At 37.3% G+C, this 17,706-nt stretch overlaps 1 protein-coding gene across 3 annotated transcripts in view; it reads left to right on the top strand.

Moving 5' to 3' along the window:
* Positions 1-15,980, top strand: part of LOC136693959 (neuronal acetylcholine receptor subunit alpha-7) — a 33,073-nt gene extending 17,093 nt beyond the window's left edge. For all 3 annotated transcript variants that reach the window (XM_066667253.1, XM_066667252.1, XM_066667251.1), the window contains exons 6-10: positions 76-243; positions 3,056-3,250; positions 11,620-11,706; positions 12,918-13,027; positions 13,499-15,980. In XM_066667253.1, coding sequence (XP_066523350.1) covers positions 76-243; positions 3,056-3,250; positions 11,620-11,706; positions 12,918-13,027; positions 13,499-14,077 — 1,139 coding nt within the window. In that variant the 3' untranslated portion in view covers positions 14,078-15,980. The remainder of the gene's footprint in view (positions 1-75; positions 244-3,055; positions 3,251-11,619; positions 11,707-12,917; positions 13,028-13,498) is intronic.
* The last annotated feature ends 1,726 nt before the right edge of the window (positions 15,981-17,706 follow it).

Here is a 17,706-nt window from a genome sequence, read left to right as displayed (position 1 = left end):
CGGTTCATATTTGAAGTGTATTTAATGGCTGTGCTGTTCTGGCTCCACTGACCCTTCAACATTTCTCTGGCACAGGTATCTTTAAGAGCACCTGTTATATAGATGTCCGTTGGTTCCCATTTGATGTGCAGCGGTGTGACCTGAAGTTTGGCTCCTGGACATATGGTGGATGGTCTCTGGATCTGCAGATGTTGGATGCAGATATCACAGGATACATTGCCAATGGAGAGTGGGACCTTGTGGGTAGGTGCAGTAAGCCTCTGTTTTCTATTATAAGTAATAAAATAACTTTATTTTATGTCTGCCATCAATTTATATCTCAAGATGACCCATTATTGTATTATTTTCAGGACCTCCCCTCTAATGAGTGATGGACAGTTGTAGGTTTATATAATCTCTATAGAAAGAGTGAAAATCAAATGGAACGTCCTGGAGCAGCTGCAGATGAAACTAAGCACAATATGTTTGTTAGCTTGTATGGGGTAGAGAGGTCTAAATCCCCCCAACGTTGTACTGTGTAGCAATGGACCTGTCTTCTCTGGGGTAATGGATATCCTTCCAATACCTTTGAGATGAGCTGGAGTAGTGTTTTTGATCCAGAATGAATAATTTCACATTAGTGCTTGAACTCACTTCTGTTTTGTGGCCAAATGTGAACAAATCCCTATGGAAATATTAACATTTCTAATTGAAAGTATTCTCAGAGCAAAAAGCCTTGGGTGGGAATATTGGATGAGCAGATGTCAAAGAAATGTATAGCTCTATAGTGTAACTGTCTCCACATTTACTGTAGTATGACTGTAGAAGACGTTGACATGTTTAGTATGAACGATGGAGACTAAAGACAGATAAACAGACTCCACTGCACCTCTGAAACAGCCAGACTGCTTACTGTTTGTAAAGGGGCTGAACCTCTTTTGTACAAAATGTAATTATGCAGTATTCCCTCATGCACAAGTGACATTTCCCTCCCCTGAATGAATGATTAGGAGCACAATTTTGGTTTTGTTTATTTGGAATACATTTGCAGAATATTATTTGAAGAGTATGGTACCAATTGAAGAGTCATTACCAGTGGAAGCTATTTCTGTAGATTTTGTGTCAAATAGCAAAATATGTTTTAATAATTATTTTATTGTATTGAGATGAGGATGGAATTAAATTTGAATTAGACATGAATTTGAGAATTTGCTCATCAGAATGTGGTTGGATTGAATGTTGTCTTTGATGTTAGAGTTACTTGAACAGAGAATAATATTCACATCATGGACTTGGAAGGTATGGAAACATTGGAAAACACAATTGCTTCCTACAGCAACAGCCCTTTTAACCAACTGAAACATTTTATTACTTTAAAATATAATAAAATGTGCCATGCATTTTCATTATGACATCAGGAGCTGGACAGAAGGCATCAAGTCTTCTCAAATTAACTGTCAGCATAACACCAGTCACTATCTAAGACAGTGGGTGTTATCTGCAGTGATATATTAGTGAGGGTATAAACAGTTAATTTCTTTTACCCGTTCTTGTAAGAGTGTGTCTCATTTTTCATGGACAATCCAAAACCTTTTCAAATTTTGCAGCTGACCTTGGGTCAGTTTTTATGTTAATGGCTAGGGTCACTGTTTGGCTGTGAGAAGGCTGATGGTAGGGTAATGAGGTGTGCTGTTGTGCTTGGTGGTCAGTATAGAGATTAAGCACCCCTATTTGGTCAGGGAAATAAGAGTGTAGGAAAGAGGGAGAATGAACACATGTCCTTAGTCAATGGGCCATAGAACACCTACATAATTGAAAATCATGTGAATATTCAGGCATCCACTTGAGGAAATTGGTTAATTCTTCTTGTATTGGTTCTTGTGAAGGTTAAACCTGTCTAATGTCTAATGAATTTTGTTGAGGGTGCAAGTAATTTTTCTGAGCGCTCAGAAATGTTTCAGTGCTATAGACAGCATGAGTGCAATTCTGCCATTATTGTTGTAATTAATTTCAAGATATTTCAGTTTTAGGACCATTTATAAAATGTATGTAAACACTTTAGTATTATGAGGCTTTGATAGAAAATTTTGCATTACTATAAGATAAAATAAAACATGATGTCTTCTTCAACAAACAACATTTTTGTAAAAAGAAAAAAAAACACTGCAATACACAGGTGCAATACACTAGGTAATAGTAGTCTATTTCATTCTTAAATTCAGTTCAGTTCAGATGATGGTGTATCCTATACAGTGATATTAACACACACACACACATACAAACAGAAAGAGAAAGAGAGAGAAAAAATGTACTAATGTTACTGGACCAGAATTCTAGACAAATTCAGTATGATGCACTTGACCTCAAGTAAAATGTGTCCTGGTTTTGAGCAAAAGATTGCTAAAGGCCATAGAACTAAAAAGATTTTGGACATCTATCAGTCCACATTCAAGTGTATTATCTTATAGAAAATCAGATCTCCACAGAAACATGCAGAAAAATGTATTTAATGGCAGTGTTGTTTGGACAGTGGGATAAATAAATAAATAAATAAATAAAAACTAAAAATTGCCTTCTTAAATCCTTATAGGGAGGTGTTATTTGTAACAAATGCAGTGCACCTATAAACTCTAACTCTTTTCTCGTGTTTGGGTTCTGCATTTTCAAGATATTTCACTTGAAATAAGAGTACTATAATACATGCTGAGATTAAATAAACCTTCTGTATGGTAAATCTATTGAATAAAAACGAATAAATAAATCATACACATTGTATCCTTTAGTTCACAGAAATCATTGGACCTTTTCTGAATGTCCTTAGGGTTGTCTTCTGTTTGCTGGTATCAAATATTATACCCAGGATCAGATTATATAGCAACAGCTGTTTAATTCTGTTGAATAGCTACTGAATTCATTTTAAAATGGTTTGCTACATGTGTGAAGGACATTGTAAGTTTGCCCATTTCTTTTTACAATTCTGTACTGCTTGCAGGAATACTTGTCAGTTGAAAAAACATTTATTTCTCTGAATGCTGAAATGTTGCTCTCTCTATGTGTGTGTATGTGTGTGTTGTAGAGGTTCCTGGCCGGAGGAATGAGAGGTTTTATGACTGCTGTAAAGAGCCATATCCTGATGTTACATTTACTGTGGTGATGAGGAGAAGAACACTGTACTATGGGCTGAACCTCCTCATCCCCTGTGTGCTCATCTCCACCCTTGCTCTCTTAGTGTTCCTGCTGCCTGCTGACTCAGGAGAGAAGATTTCACTTGGTAAAATACACACACACACAAAATGTTCTTTATATGCAATTAAAAGTTTGGACAGTTCTCATGCTTTGCTTAACCTCAAAACTAATCTAATCTATGCGAAAGCATGAGGACAAGACATAGGGAATTTACATTTCCTTATGTAAGGGTTTTGCAGCTGAGTACTTACTAATCCCCTAGTTAGTCCACTTCTGTTATAATTCATAACATATAACTGACTCGTGTATGGACTTAAAATACAAAATAACAACATAACAAAAATAGAACCACAGTGTGCACTGGGTGAAGTGTCTGAGGAATGGACTCAGTCCTGAGTAACTGGTAGAAAGCCTTGATCTGTGTAGGAATATGAATTATTTCTGGGTTTTCCCCCCACATTCTACTATTTATGATCTGTCTTTAGGGGCCTCAAGTGGCAAATATATCTCTGTTGATCCTGTATTCTGGAGACTGTGTGTTCAATTCCCAGTGATTCCTCAGCCATCAGTGAATAGGAGCCCAAGAGATCACAATTGACCTTGTTCTCTTTGGGTAGACAGGATGGCCATCCCTCTCTCTGTATGATTCTAGCTAACACAGGCATCTTTTAGACATGGTAAAAGATTTAGGCAGTAAGTGATCTCTTTCAAAAATAAAAACAAGACAAAATAAATAAACAATTTCAGTCTAAGTACATAAAATATATAATATGCATATTTTCTAAATTATATATATATATATTTTCCTCTGAAAGGACAAGGAGCTCAAAAGGCTGTGACAGAAGCACATCAATCTGATGCTAAGGATAAGACAAAGTCATACAAGTCTTATTGTAACAATGAGTCTACTATGTACTATAAGGGAAATTTCATGTGTAGTGGCTTGGAAAGCTTTCCAAATGAAAATAAGCATATATACAGTCACAATCTGGCATTTGCAAATCTGCTTTAGAACAAGAGCTGTGGGGATAAATGTTCACAAATATCAAGTAGATGCATTTTTATAGGGGAATTGCACAGGATTGTCATAATTCCTGCATAATTCATTCATTAGGATGTAAACGTGTGTAATGTGCTATGGTAGAGAGTCACCATTATTCAGTGTTGATCATAGGAACTTAATGTCTAAAATATTGTAGTGCCTCTAAAACCCATATCAACAAAAGCTAATACACAAAATGATAATGAATGGAGTGAGCACACTGCAGTCAGAACCAGACAAGGTTCAGTCTTCTCACATCTGGCTGGCTAAACTCAGTGGTGCTGCTGACATAATCAGCATAAAATTGAATATCGTTGAATTTACTTTTTTGCCGTTCCGCAGCTGGTCGTGCAATACACAAATGCAGTAAAACTCACCATTAAAATTAATTGGATAACGTTCAAGTAACCCTTCATTGTGGCTCTACACACTTCTCTATGTAGTGAATGAGTGTGTGTGTGTGTTTGGAGAGGGAGGGAGGTCTTAATTGGACTGATAACCCTTGATGCCCTGTAGACTCTGTTCCAATGTGCCGCCTATTGCCAATTCAGGTTGAGATGTCTCTCAGTACTCAGTGCAAATGAAACTTTACTTTGTATTTTCAAATTAATAAATCTAAAACTTATTAGACTTATTTTCTGGCAATGTCTTCAAGGAGTATGTGGCCTAATTAATACACAAAGTAAAATAGCTTTAAGTTAAAAACACTTTAAACCATTAGAGTAAGCTGTTCACACATACCAGGATGCAGTAAATATTTTAATGACTGTATAAGAGAAAGTATAGTTATAGTGAGCAGGGACAGGCAACAGGATGTGGGTTACATATCTATTTCCCTCTCATGAAATTTTTGGGAATTTACATAACTCTCTTCTCAGTCTATCACTTTCTAATGGTTTCATATATGAAGCGTAACAGGGGTATAAACTGTGTATGATGATGATGTTATACTTATAATGGCTTTTTAGGGTTCTTATTCATATTCAGATAAACTCTGTTTTACTCAGTTAATCTATAATACTGTTTCGACATTATTTTGAGAATGTGACCATAAAACTGTAACTTCTCACTGACTTTGTACAGATTAGTTGGCAGTTTGCATGATGATTTTATGGATTATGAATTCTCTACTTGTCTCTTTGAGGGGGAAAAAGAAATTAACAACATGATGGGCACACACATGTATTTCTCTTTACACCTGGCTTTAACATGCATTTTTTAGAAACATGTCGGGTAAGAGGAGGGACAATGCAGGTGTCATGTTTTTCTGGAAATCAGTAGCTGTTTTTTTTTGTTTGTTTTTTTTTGTTTGTTTGTTTTGTTTTTTTCACAGATTAAGGTAAATGTAAATCATTGTACACAAAGGAATGAAAGGAATTCTGTGTCTGTAAAAATGGACAAAATTCTTTTCCCCCAGTCTTGACTTCTCTGTTATGATCATAAATTGCTCTAGACAGTCGCAGAGCTGACAACTGCAGAAATCCCAGCAGCTGTAAGACTGTAGGTTCAGTACACTGGTCGTAGTATGTGAGAAACCATGTTTACAGGCAGTTAGAAGAATTAAAATGGAAATCTACGTGTTGGTGTGCTGTTTACACAGACAATTTAAAATTTGATCTTAATTGGTCATATTGGGAATACATTTTAATGATAATTGGAAACAGAATCCAGGCAACATATATTCAGATACGACTATAAAGGCTTCATATTTGATGCATTGTTGTGCTGTGTATGATTTATAGGGTTCAGTTAACATTTAAGAGTTTGGCTTTTCAATAAATCATGATTAAATATCAAATGATTTGTAACATTTCTCAATTTCAAGTAAAATTGATAGTGAGTGTGTCAGGAATCACGGAGGGCGGACTGACGGTGGCGGACGCACACGCTAAAACACAGTGAACTTTAATTTACAAAAAGAATAACAAAACAGAGAGCTAACGGAGACTTGGACAAAAAGGAGCTAAGTGAACTAAACTAGGACACAGATTTAAACAGATGAAACCTAAACACAGAGTACTAAACAGACTAAACATAAAAATGGAGTGCTAAACAGTGTTAATGGTACATAAAGACTAGAGAACTAAACAGAGTCATAAACAGAGTATTAAACAGTGGACTAAACAGAGGACAAACCTAAAAGAGGATCAACAGAGACAGACAGACTTGGGAGCAACAAGACAATGGAAAATTAAACGAGTAATAGCAGAGACAGACAGATTAGAAGGCTAAACAACATGACCTAGGGATTGAAACGCAAAACAACATAACTAGGAAGTGAAACAAGAACATGACACGACGGAGACAAACAGACTGGACTGAGTGACATAAAGCAAAACAACATGACTTAGGGAAGGAAACAACAAGACTGTGAATTGGAGCGAATGACCGACAAGAGGAAGTGAGACAAGGGGATTTAAATACATAACACAGACAAGACACACCTGAAAAAGATAACGAGGAGGAAGGACAAGGAGGCGGAACAAATGCGGGCCTTGGGACGGAGACATGGACAATAACAAACAGAGCCATGTGCTGAGAGAGCACATGGCGGTGAAAACACGCGACAAGACAAGGGCGTGACAGAGAGAACTAGTCCAATGTATATCTTACATTAATACAATAATTAGATAGTATAGTAGCACACAGACAGTCTATTTATAATCTCCATAAAGAAGTGTGAAATGAAAATGGATGCTATGGAGTACCTACAGAGCCTAATGCTGGAATCAGACTACACAAATTTAGCCCGATTTTGTATTCGACAAATTTCCAGTGTCTGATCCAAATTTGAGCGTCTGGGGCGAATAACGCTCATGTAGTGTTACGTAATCAAAGATCAGCGATGTGGCCTCTGGGACATGCCACAACAAAAAGTCTACCATGTTAGAATTATTTGGCTCTTTTCACCTAGTCTGGCATATTTTACGGCATGTTCCTTGACGATGACCAATAGGAGGACAGAGCGCTGTCTGGCATGCATATGTAAACACAGAGAAGAGAATGAGCGAGGCTGCAGCTGTCAGGTGGAAAAACAAAACTGAGGAAATGCGCTTGATATGTTGACAGTCTCCTCCTCGAAACACACAGGAATGGGTCCACAATTGTGTTCTTCTTCTACTTCTACTTCTTCTTTTTGGAACACTAAACCGCCAGCAGCACTGCGCTTCTGTAGCCGTGATTGTCAGTTTCTTGACCCACCTCCCTGAATAATTCTGAACTCACTCAGTGACGTGAACGAAAAATGGTCCATGTCAAATGTGTCACGGACCAAGTCTCCCGACCAAGACATGGCACAAATTTATAGCGCTAATCTGCCGTATGAATGTCGTAGAAGACAAAAATATTGTGTAATCTGATCCAGGCATAAGATGACAATGCACAAGTCCAGATGTTGCCTGGAGATATTATGCCATGAAATCCTCATAGAAATATTCCAACTGTGTGGTTTAATGCAACAAACACTATCATACATCACATTTACAAGGGCATATCCAAGCAGTGTTTTACTGTCATGATTGACAACAGGGCAGCGCTCACAAATAGGCGGTATATTTTCCCTCTTCGTGATCTGTCCAAGACTGCTGTTGAAATAGTGTCAGTCTTATGACCTTGCTCAGTTATACCTTCATGTCAAACGTTAAGAAATAAATCCTAACGATCAGATTAAATATATTTTTCGTTTTGATTTGTGAAGCGTGTTACACAAATAGAGCCTATCTCTTGGTCAGTTGTTGTAAGCCAGAAAACATGGTGGAATTGTTTTTCTGCATTGATTAAGTGTTGGCTGTGGCTTGATTGCATTATGCATGAAAGCTATGTGTTATGATGGAGCTGATGGGGAATTTAATAGGGACAGATGTGACAGAGTAAAGGGGATGAAAATAAGGTTTAACTGGTAAACAGCAGCAGTAGAATGTCCCGCGAGAGTAGGGTGTCTGCTTGGTTTCTGTGTAAATAGAGGGAAGTAAAATGGGGAATATAAGCATTATTTATCTGCATAGATACATGCTAGTATTGAATGACCCAGAAGATTGCAGCCTGGATAGAAATATAGAAGAAATAAACTTTTTGTGTGCATTCATACACCTTTATTCATGTGTGTTGAGAGCGTGACTGCTAGGTTAGGATTTTTGTAGTTTACGTGAACATCCTAAATTGAATACTGCTTTCAATTGCTACTATATACTCTCAGAAAATAAAGTACTATACTGTCACCCTCAAGGGTCCCTCTTCCTTACTTAGGGAAATAACTACCATATTCAATTATTGTGTGTGTGTGTGTGTGTGTGTGTGTGTGTGTGTAGGGTTACATTTAGCCAATACAACATTTTTTAACTCTAGTTTCATCCAGGTACATGGTTTGTAGTTTGATTAATAAAAAATATGTAAAGATGGGTAAGATTAGTCTCTTAACTCCTCATGTCACAAAAACTCCTGAGCAGAGTGGCACAAAAATAGTTGTGTGCCTATATGTTTCTATGGCAGTTAAAATTTATTTCTTTGAACTATTTTAAAACAACAGTTTCCTGTTACTTTATTTTTAATGTGCAGAAAAGGTCCAAAACTATAAAAGCACAGCAGACATAAATAACAGCATTTCTTCCAGTAAAGCTGACATTTTAAAGATTAAAACATTTGTTAAGAGAGTGATGATATATACATGTGTGTGTGTTACATAATTTAGTGCCTGCTAATTAGCTGAAATCAGTATTCAATCAGTGTTGATCAATGGTTTTATTGATTGCTGATTTCATTAACATGTTTTTAGTCATGGGCAGTGTGTCATTCTCTGTGATTAGAGCATAGAAGCTGAATTACTCCTCCATATATAATACTGGGCAAAAGTCAGAGACCATTTATTTACATGATTAAATATGTAATATGGAATTAATACAGAAATAAATATATGTTGTGTTCAGAATTCGTATGCATCCATGTATTTTTGGCTACATGTCAGTTTATACTTTTATTAGTTAATAACATATTTGCACTGAATGAATACATGAATGGCCCTAAATTAGTGTCACATAAGTTCCCAAACTTCCCAAGCTGTTACATGGTATAAACATGTAGCAAAATGAAGATGGTCATTTGGAACCTGTAGAAAACATGTGCTGGAAATTAAAAGCTTGGAAACTCTGAAGAATCAAAAGACTAATTGAAAAAAACACCAATATCAACATTTCTTTATTTCTCCCTTTTTATCTGCAGGCTTCAAATATTTTCTTGCTTGTTTTAAAAAATACAGCTAACATGTCCAAGATAAAAACAAGGTTCCCTCTTAAAAATTGAATACATTTATTAAAATAAAATAATCATAAAAAATGGGCTAAAAAAATATGTCACCATGAACTTCTTATATTTACAGACAAGAGCTGTGTAACTTTAGTATGTAGACCAGATAGATAATGGCTGGTCTCTTAGCAAGTCGGTGGACGTGTCACGATGAATTTATTGGCCCTTTTCTTGTGCGAGATGTAATGAAACTGAACTAATAGGCAATATTGAAGTGACACGTTTCGTAAGGTGGACATCAGTAGCAGTCGAATTATACTCTCTAGATGGCAATAATTGATGATGTAAACAATATCAGCAAAGATGTGATTTTTAAATATTCATGTTAGTTTATATAGTATATATTGGATTTATGCCTTTCTCAATAGGCCGAGAAAGGTGTCAAGTAAGGAGACTCCATCTCTCTGTTCATGGCCTGTCTCGTAATGGTCATCAGAGACATTGACTGGGATGGCATCATGTGTATTAACGGTGAGCTACTGACTCACATTCAGTTCACAGACGACATCATGCTCATCACAGAAAGCACTGGTCAGCTACAGAACAGGCTGAGTTAGCTGAACACCAGCAGCTCAGAGGTCCGCCTGAAGAACAACTGCATGAAAAAGTTTATGCAGTCTGATTGCGTGGCACTGACTCAGATAATAGTAAGATGTGATGAATTAGAGAAGGTGAATGTGTATGTCTATGTAGGACTTTCCTGTACGCCATATTATAAAAACTGGCACTTGCATAATAATTCTGAACACGTTTCATTATTTAATGAGTCCACCCTTTACCTTTAAAACAGCATTCATTCTTTTTTTTTTACTTTCATTCTACATCGCCAAGAAATCGCATTTTCATCTTCTCACAATCCATGTTATGGCAGAGACATTCAGTGCTGAGCTCTGGGTCTAGTGTCCAGTTCTGAGGACATCATTAGATTGTTTATGTACAATTATTCTTTCTTTTTTTTTGTCTGTTTCCTTTTCTCTATAGCAGCTTCTTGATGGTTATGGATCCTCCTTTGTGGTTGATGAGGTTGAGGGTTTGGTTATGGGGTCATGGGGTGTTGTCATAAGCCCAAAGAACATAGGTTTTAAAATGAGGACAATACTCATAGAACACTCAGAGTTGAATTGCTCTTGTGCATTTATATGTTTGTTCTAATATTCATTACTCATGCTCAAATTTTCATCATGTCCTCATGAACCATGCTGTCTTTATGCTCTGATAAGTCCTTGGGCAATCAGAAAGGGTTACAGATTTTGCCTCTTGTGCGATGAATTCACTACATCTCCAACCTGATCATCTCAGGTTATTAGAAGCAGAAGCAGAGTCTAAAATTAACTGTGCTGAATATCTGAATATAAAATCAAACATGATGAGCACAGGGTAAGATTGTGAGGATTAAAAATCTGAGTACAAGCATGCATGCTTTGGTAAAGTGAAAAAAAAAAAACATACACTAACTTGGAGTGTTTTAATTGCAATAATAAAGTCTTAAGTAACATACAATATTAAAAAATAATAATGAAAATATTTTTGAAACATAAAGCTCCACGGTTGTGCTGCTATTTTGCCTTGCAGTATTTGGCAGTTGTTGCAGACCTGTACCAAACAACCTAAAACCTAATAATGGTCTGTGGGTGGGTGGCTGTAAATCTCTGGTTTGCCAGGTCCTGCTGTGTTGTTAGAAGCTGATTATTCTCTGTAACTTTTAAGAAATGTTTAATGTCTGTTTTGGAAACTTTTGTTTTTTTTATTTCTTTTCATAGTTTTCTTAGACTTTCTCTATCCTTACACAAAAGTTGTAATGTATATGATGGGCATTTTGACTTGAAGCATTGTCTCTGGCTGTACAGTGCTCTAGAGGCTGCTGCCTTTGTTAGAACTACACCTTGCATCTTCAAAACAGTTATTACTGAAGCTTGAACTTCTAGCTGGAGTTCTGTTGGAGTAAACTAGTGATGCTGCAATGGCCTTGTGCTGAGGACAGGAAAAGAAATGATTTACTGTGAAGATTTTTTTAAAGATTGGGTTTACACACATATGCTTTGCTGGAATATAAAGATAAATGAGACTGATTGCTTTTCACTTACAGACCTAAGATCATTTTTCTTCTGCTGTAGGAATCACTGTGTTACTGTCGCTGACTGTTTTTATGCTCCTGGTGGCTGAAATCATGCCAGCAACATCTGACTCAGTGCCACTGATTGGTAAGTAAAGTTGTCCATCATCATCTCTCAGCAGGGAGGGTCAGTGCTGATTAGACAGTTTGAGGAGTGGAATGGAAGTGACAGAGGAAGCTGATAAGGCAGAGAGGGGACAGCTAGTTCTTTAGCTGAAAAGCGAGCCTGCCTCTGGCATCATTTGTCAACTCCACTGCTATAGATCATCCCCAGCTGGGTTTCTTAAAGATGAACAGAGTCTGTAAATCCGAGAAGGAGGAAAGGTACTGTATCTGAGGCATGATGGAATGAGCACAGAGAAAGCATTTGATGCCTTCTCCAACTCAGGTTAAGGCTTATGAGTATTTTAATTATTGCAATGATTCCTGTGTCCATGAGCTCCCCAGTGCTCTGAGGACATTCTGTGTCTCTACTTCTGGAGCTCAGTGAGTGGCTCATCAACCCAGAGTGGTCAATTTATAAAATTTTACACGAGAGGGAGTGCTATAATGTGGAATATTGGCACTGATGTATTATTGTGATTATACCAGATTTCCGTTAGCGCTGTTTATTGTTTGATTTTAAGATAAAGAGGACAGAAAATTATGATTGGTTGGGTTTATTAACATTCCTCAAGTTAAAATAGCTCAATTTCAACTGTGATTATTACTTGGTTTCACTCCTTGAACGCCTCTCAACCAATCACATTGCTGGCTCGGAGCTGTGGTATAATCACAAGAATTAAAGAATTAGTTTAGCAACACTGGAATTTACCAAATTTTCTCCTAAATGAAGTTGCCCTGCTAAAGCATGTTTGGTTTGTACATTTTGCGTGTTTGATCTTACACCAAATCTAGTCAAATGTATCTAAAACAAATGTATAACCAACATGAAGCCTTTAAGCTTCCATTGTTTGTTAGCTATATTAGCCTTGTAGCTTTAGTGCTAAGTTAGACAAACATGTCCTTGGCTGATTGAGTACATTTAAGGCAAGTGTTATGTATCAAAATATTTATTTAGACACTACATAAAGGCTTGAACTTCAGATGAAATGTCATTAAACGGTTTGTAAGACCTCTGAGCACTTTACAAGAAGAGGCCTGTGGCATTATCCACCACAAGTCCACCTCTTTCTCTCTCCCAAATATATCCCCTCACAAAACCAATATGTCAGTCTACTGTAGAACTACACCATTCTCATCACATAAATATACTATCACAGCCCAATCTTTTTGTTATTTTCTGTGTGTGTTTTATAGCTCAATATTTCGCCACCACCATGGTTATTGTTGGACTCTCAGTAATTGCTACAGTGCTGGTGTTACAGTACCATCATCATGACCCAGATGGTGGCAAGATGCCAAAGTGGGTAAGTAGTCTTTTCACTTTTCTCCTGCTCTCTTTCTTTATACCACCATTTAACTTGTGAAGGTTAAAGCATACGTTCCGGTGGAGATCAGGGTCTCTAGGCTCAATCCACAGGGACACAGTGGTGACCAGAATAAGAATAGCTCTGCAGTTTGGGGTCATTTTATGCCATGTCTCTGTTACCCTCCTGAAAATGTCAGAACCCCCGGTGTGTTTTGAATTATTATTTTTTTTTTGACATTCAGTTGTTCATTCACATGGTATTGGAGTTGCCATTAAACATTATACAGTACCTTAAATTAGAGTTAAATATTTTGCTTTGCTCTCCTCTGAAAGTTTAAAAAGCATTGTATAATATATAATGTAAATTCAGTCAGAAGTGAGCAATGATTAATGATTGTTTCTAAATTTAAAATTCAGATTTCATTGTGTATTCTAGTAGTGTTTGATAGTTGCTGTTCTGTTGTTAAAGACTCGTGTGCTCCTGCTAAATTGGTGTGCGTGGTTCCTGCGTATGCGGCGACCAGGTGAAGAGCGTGTTCGCTCGGCCTGCCACAACAAGCAGCTGCGTAGGGGTAGTGTGTCCAGTGTGGAGCTGTCCGTAAACCAGGGGGCGCTGCAACCCAACAACAGCAACATGCTCTACATTGGCTTCAGAGGCATGGAGGGCGTGCACTACACCACGTCACCTGACTCCGGGGTGCTCTGCAGCCGCCTCATGGGAGCCAGCGAAGAGGACGTTCTGTTGCCAGGCGCAGCAGTGTCATCGTATCAGGCTGGGGTTGGAGTTGGAGGCGGAGTCACTGGAAGTATTGTAGGTGCTTCAGAGACAGAATTAGCAAAAATCCTGGAGGAACTTCGATACATTGCAAGGAGATTTCGAAACCAGGACGAAGACGAGAGTGTGTGCAATGAGTGGAAGTTTGCAGCAGCTGTCATAGATCGTCTCTGTCTTATGGCATTCTCTGTCTTTACCATCCTCTGCACTTTTGGTATTCTTATGTCAGCACCCAACTTTGTGGAAGCTATCTCTAAAGACTTCTTCAACTAAGAGAAGAAAAGGCTATAAGAACTCATAGTGCATTTCTCACCAACCACCTATTTCTGGAGCGTTCTCACGACCAGAGCGTACCATCCCAGTGTTCTCCCACCAATACCAATGTTCTTAGGTTGCAGTTGCTTTAGAATGTTTGGAAAAAAAGATGTGATAGAGCAGAGGATCCAGTGTGAAAAATCATTTTGGAAAAATGCAAGGGGGGGTGGGGAATACAAGAGCAATTATATTAAGCTACTGCACTCCAGTATTATGTCAGGAAATAAATATTCAATTCCATTCAGTTGAAGTCATATTAATTGCCATATTTGATATTGGACATTAATTGCCAATGCTTGACTGAGAGGGTATTCTTTTAGTGCTATCCAGATGTTTACGTTACATCTGTACATTCTTTCATAGTGACACGCTTTGTATCAATTAAAACATTTATACAAGTATGTACCACTAAATATATATCATGTATGCATTTGAAAAAACAGCTAAATCTATTAAGATTTAGGAGATTATCAATCTGATAAATGATAGATGTTTCACAAGACATGTTAAGTATGCTTTCTTCCCAGAAGGTAGTTGTTTAAAAAGGTACTGTGCTGGGTTTTGTGTATCCACTTGATTTTTTTAATGAAATTGAATACTTTTTATTTTTATATTTAATTAAATTTCCTAGAAAAGTTAAAGATACTTATAATAATTTAAAGGCACACATTACAGGACTCAAAAGGGTAGCAGATGGACCTCGTTTTTTCTTTTTGCAGTCAGTTGAATTCCCACATTTTTAAATGCATTAGTATTTATTAAAATACTAATACACTTGTATCCTAATAAAATGCAATTGGGTTCAACTATGCTACATTTTTTGCAGACACTTCTGTATATGCCTTATATCACTGCAACACACATCATAAAGAAAACATTTGGTGATTTTAATTAAATGCATTTTGAAGACATTTTCACAATGCACAGTAAATGTAAATGTAACTGTGAATTGTTTTTGTGAGTTTTGATAAGTCGGCCCGGTAAGAGAATGCCCGTAGTGCCATGTTTATAAAATAGTGTCAGTGTAACATTATGGGGAGTTTTTAAGCCATAACTTACATTGAACTTAATCTACTAATGAGAGGCTAGTCATATATTGGACACTATTCAGTTTCATGAGTCATTATTTCCCATAGCTATCCTCGTTTTAGTATCTGTACTTTAAGTGATGTACAGTTTCTCTGTGCTGATTCCACCAATGACAGTGTGAACAGAACATGTTCTACAATCTCCGAACAAACACAGGCTTGCCACTCCACGTAGAATGTGGTTTATTGGCATTTGTTGGAAAATGTGGGGCGTGTTCAGGCTTTAATGTCAAAATAAGCCCTATATAAGTATTAATTTCAGTGTAGATATAGTCCTTAAAATTGTTGAGTGCACTGATGAATACAAACTGAACACTGGTTTACTCCCAGATTATAGCAATAAACAATGCTTGAAATGTCTCATTGTGAACAGTTAAGTGTTCTTACATTGTTCAGTATTGATGTTGCAGTGAGGTGGTGTCAGTGTACGGTGTATTTTTGAGGTTGAATTTATAAGTGTTACCTTCAAGCATTCATCACCCTGCTGTCCCAGAAAGTGTTTCTGTATGTATCACGTGAAATAATGGACTCTGACTGACTGACTGTCTTGGAGTTGCATATCTACAAATCACAAGTCCTTTGTGTAAATGACAAGCATCACATGATGAGTTTATGTTCCGAGTTTGCCATTACAGCCAGTCATTTCTGACTGTATACACAAATCCAGCTAAGCAAACAAGGAAAAACGATTGGATTTCACCATCCTACGCTTTCCTACATTTCACGCTAAAGGAGCCATGGTTTTCTCCACCCTCCCTTCCTCTCCTCCCATATTTAGGCATATGTGCACTTCAGCTTTGTGAGCCCTTTACAAATAAATGTATTTTTCTAAATGTCAGATGTTATGTTTGTGGAGCTTTGCACTTTTCCAGAAGTCTTAAGGTTATTCCATTTTCCATAAAATAAAAGTGAAATGAGTTTTAGGCTGTATGTGAGAAACAGCGAAAGCAGAGCATTTTAATATAACGTTTGTGATGTCACAAATTGAGCACATTTACATACATTTATTTTTGCACACATCACTGAGGATAATGCTCATAATTCAGATCGGATGTTCAACATCAAATGTTTTTTTTGTTTGTTTGGTTTTTTTTTACGTGGAAACAGGAGTTAAGTGACTTGAAAGGTACCAAAAAATGCTTTAATATACCTTTATTTTCTGTACACAGATGCTATGGGGTATTGGTGTGTATCACACTTCCATGCAGTTTCATTACTGGAGAAGTTGGGTTGGTTCAGGGAATTATATATTATTACTTTCATTTAACCGTAAAAAAAATAGCACTTAAAAAATTGTTTTACAGGAGCATCCTTGGCCAAGAAGGTAGCATCACATTTAATGATCCACTTTACATTTTATGCTGTTCAGGGTTACAGTCGGTCTCAGAATCAATGGGTGCAAGACAGGGCACCAGTCCATCACAGGACACCGCAAACTCACACATTCACTCCCACACATTGACACTTTTTGCACCAGGATGTGTTTTTGGACTGTGGAAGGAAACCCACAAAAACAGGGCAAACACACACAGCTTTTCAAAGGCAGTTACCTGAGGCAGACCCTGGAGCGTGTGACAGCGACACAACCTATAGCACCTCAGTTCCCCAGTCAGATACTCATCACATGAAAAAAAATTGTTGCAGTATGTCAATGCACTACAGCATTAACTTTTCATCATGATAAAAGGAAAAAAGAAAAAGGCCTTCAGGCTCAAAATCTCTGAAAATAAGATTCTCTTTTCTGTGTATTTGAAATTCCTCAGCTCAGTCTCACTCACTCACTCACTGTCTGTAAGCATCTGTTCAGGGTCACGGTGGGTCCGGAGCCTACCTGGAATCACTGGGTGCAAGGCGGGAACACACCCTGGAGGGGACGCTAGTCCTTCACAGGGTGACACATACTCACACATGCATTTAAACCTATGGACACTTGAGTCACCAATTCACCTACCAACATATTTTTGAATCTTGGGAGGAAACTGGAATACCCGAAGGAAAGCCATGTGGACACAGGGAGGCAGTCACCAGTAAAAATTTATTTTGACATGTTGGGAAAGGGTTAAGCAGTGGTGTTATTATTATAGATGAATATAGCGGTTAATTTAAAAATATAGATCTTAGGGTGTAATTACTTCTAAAACAGTTCAGTCAAAAGATCTTTCAAACCAAAGGCAGTTTAAACAATTGAAAATGTATATTGTTAAGTTGTGTTTGTTGAGGTTTTTGATAATAAATTAGAGTCACACACATGTGAAGAGAGTAAACATGTTTTATGTGAAAGTAGAGATTGAATGTTTACAGAGATGTTTCTTGGTCGTGACTTGGTTACTCACACATATTATAGAAAATGTTATCACACTCAATTGTTCCATAAACAATCTTCCCCCCAAGCATCAAGGTTATAAACCAATGATACACAGACAGAGAAGAGACAAACAACTCTGAAAGACGTCACAGTGGTCTAAAACAAAGTATAATAAAGAATTAATATGAAATTAA

This window comes from Hoplias malabaricus, chromosome 4, assembly GCF_029633855.1.
Source record: "Hoplias malabaricus isolate fHopMal1 chromosome 4, fHopMal1.hap1, whole genome shotgun sequence".
Lineage (NCBI taxonomy): Eukaryota > Metazoa > Chordata > Actinopteri > Characiformes > Erythrinidae > Hoplias > Hoplias malabaricus.
Note: the sequence above shows the minus strand (reverse complement) of the source record. Positions and strands in the feature narration are given on the sequence as shown.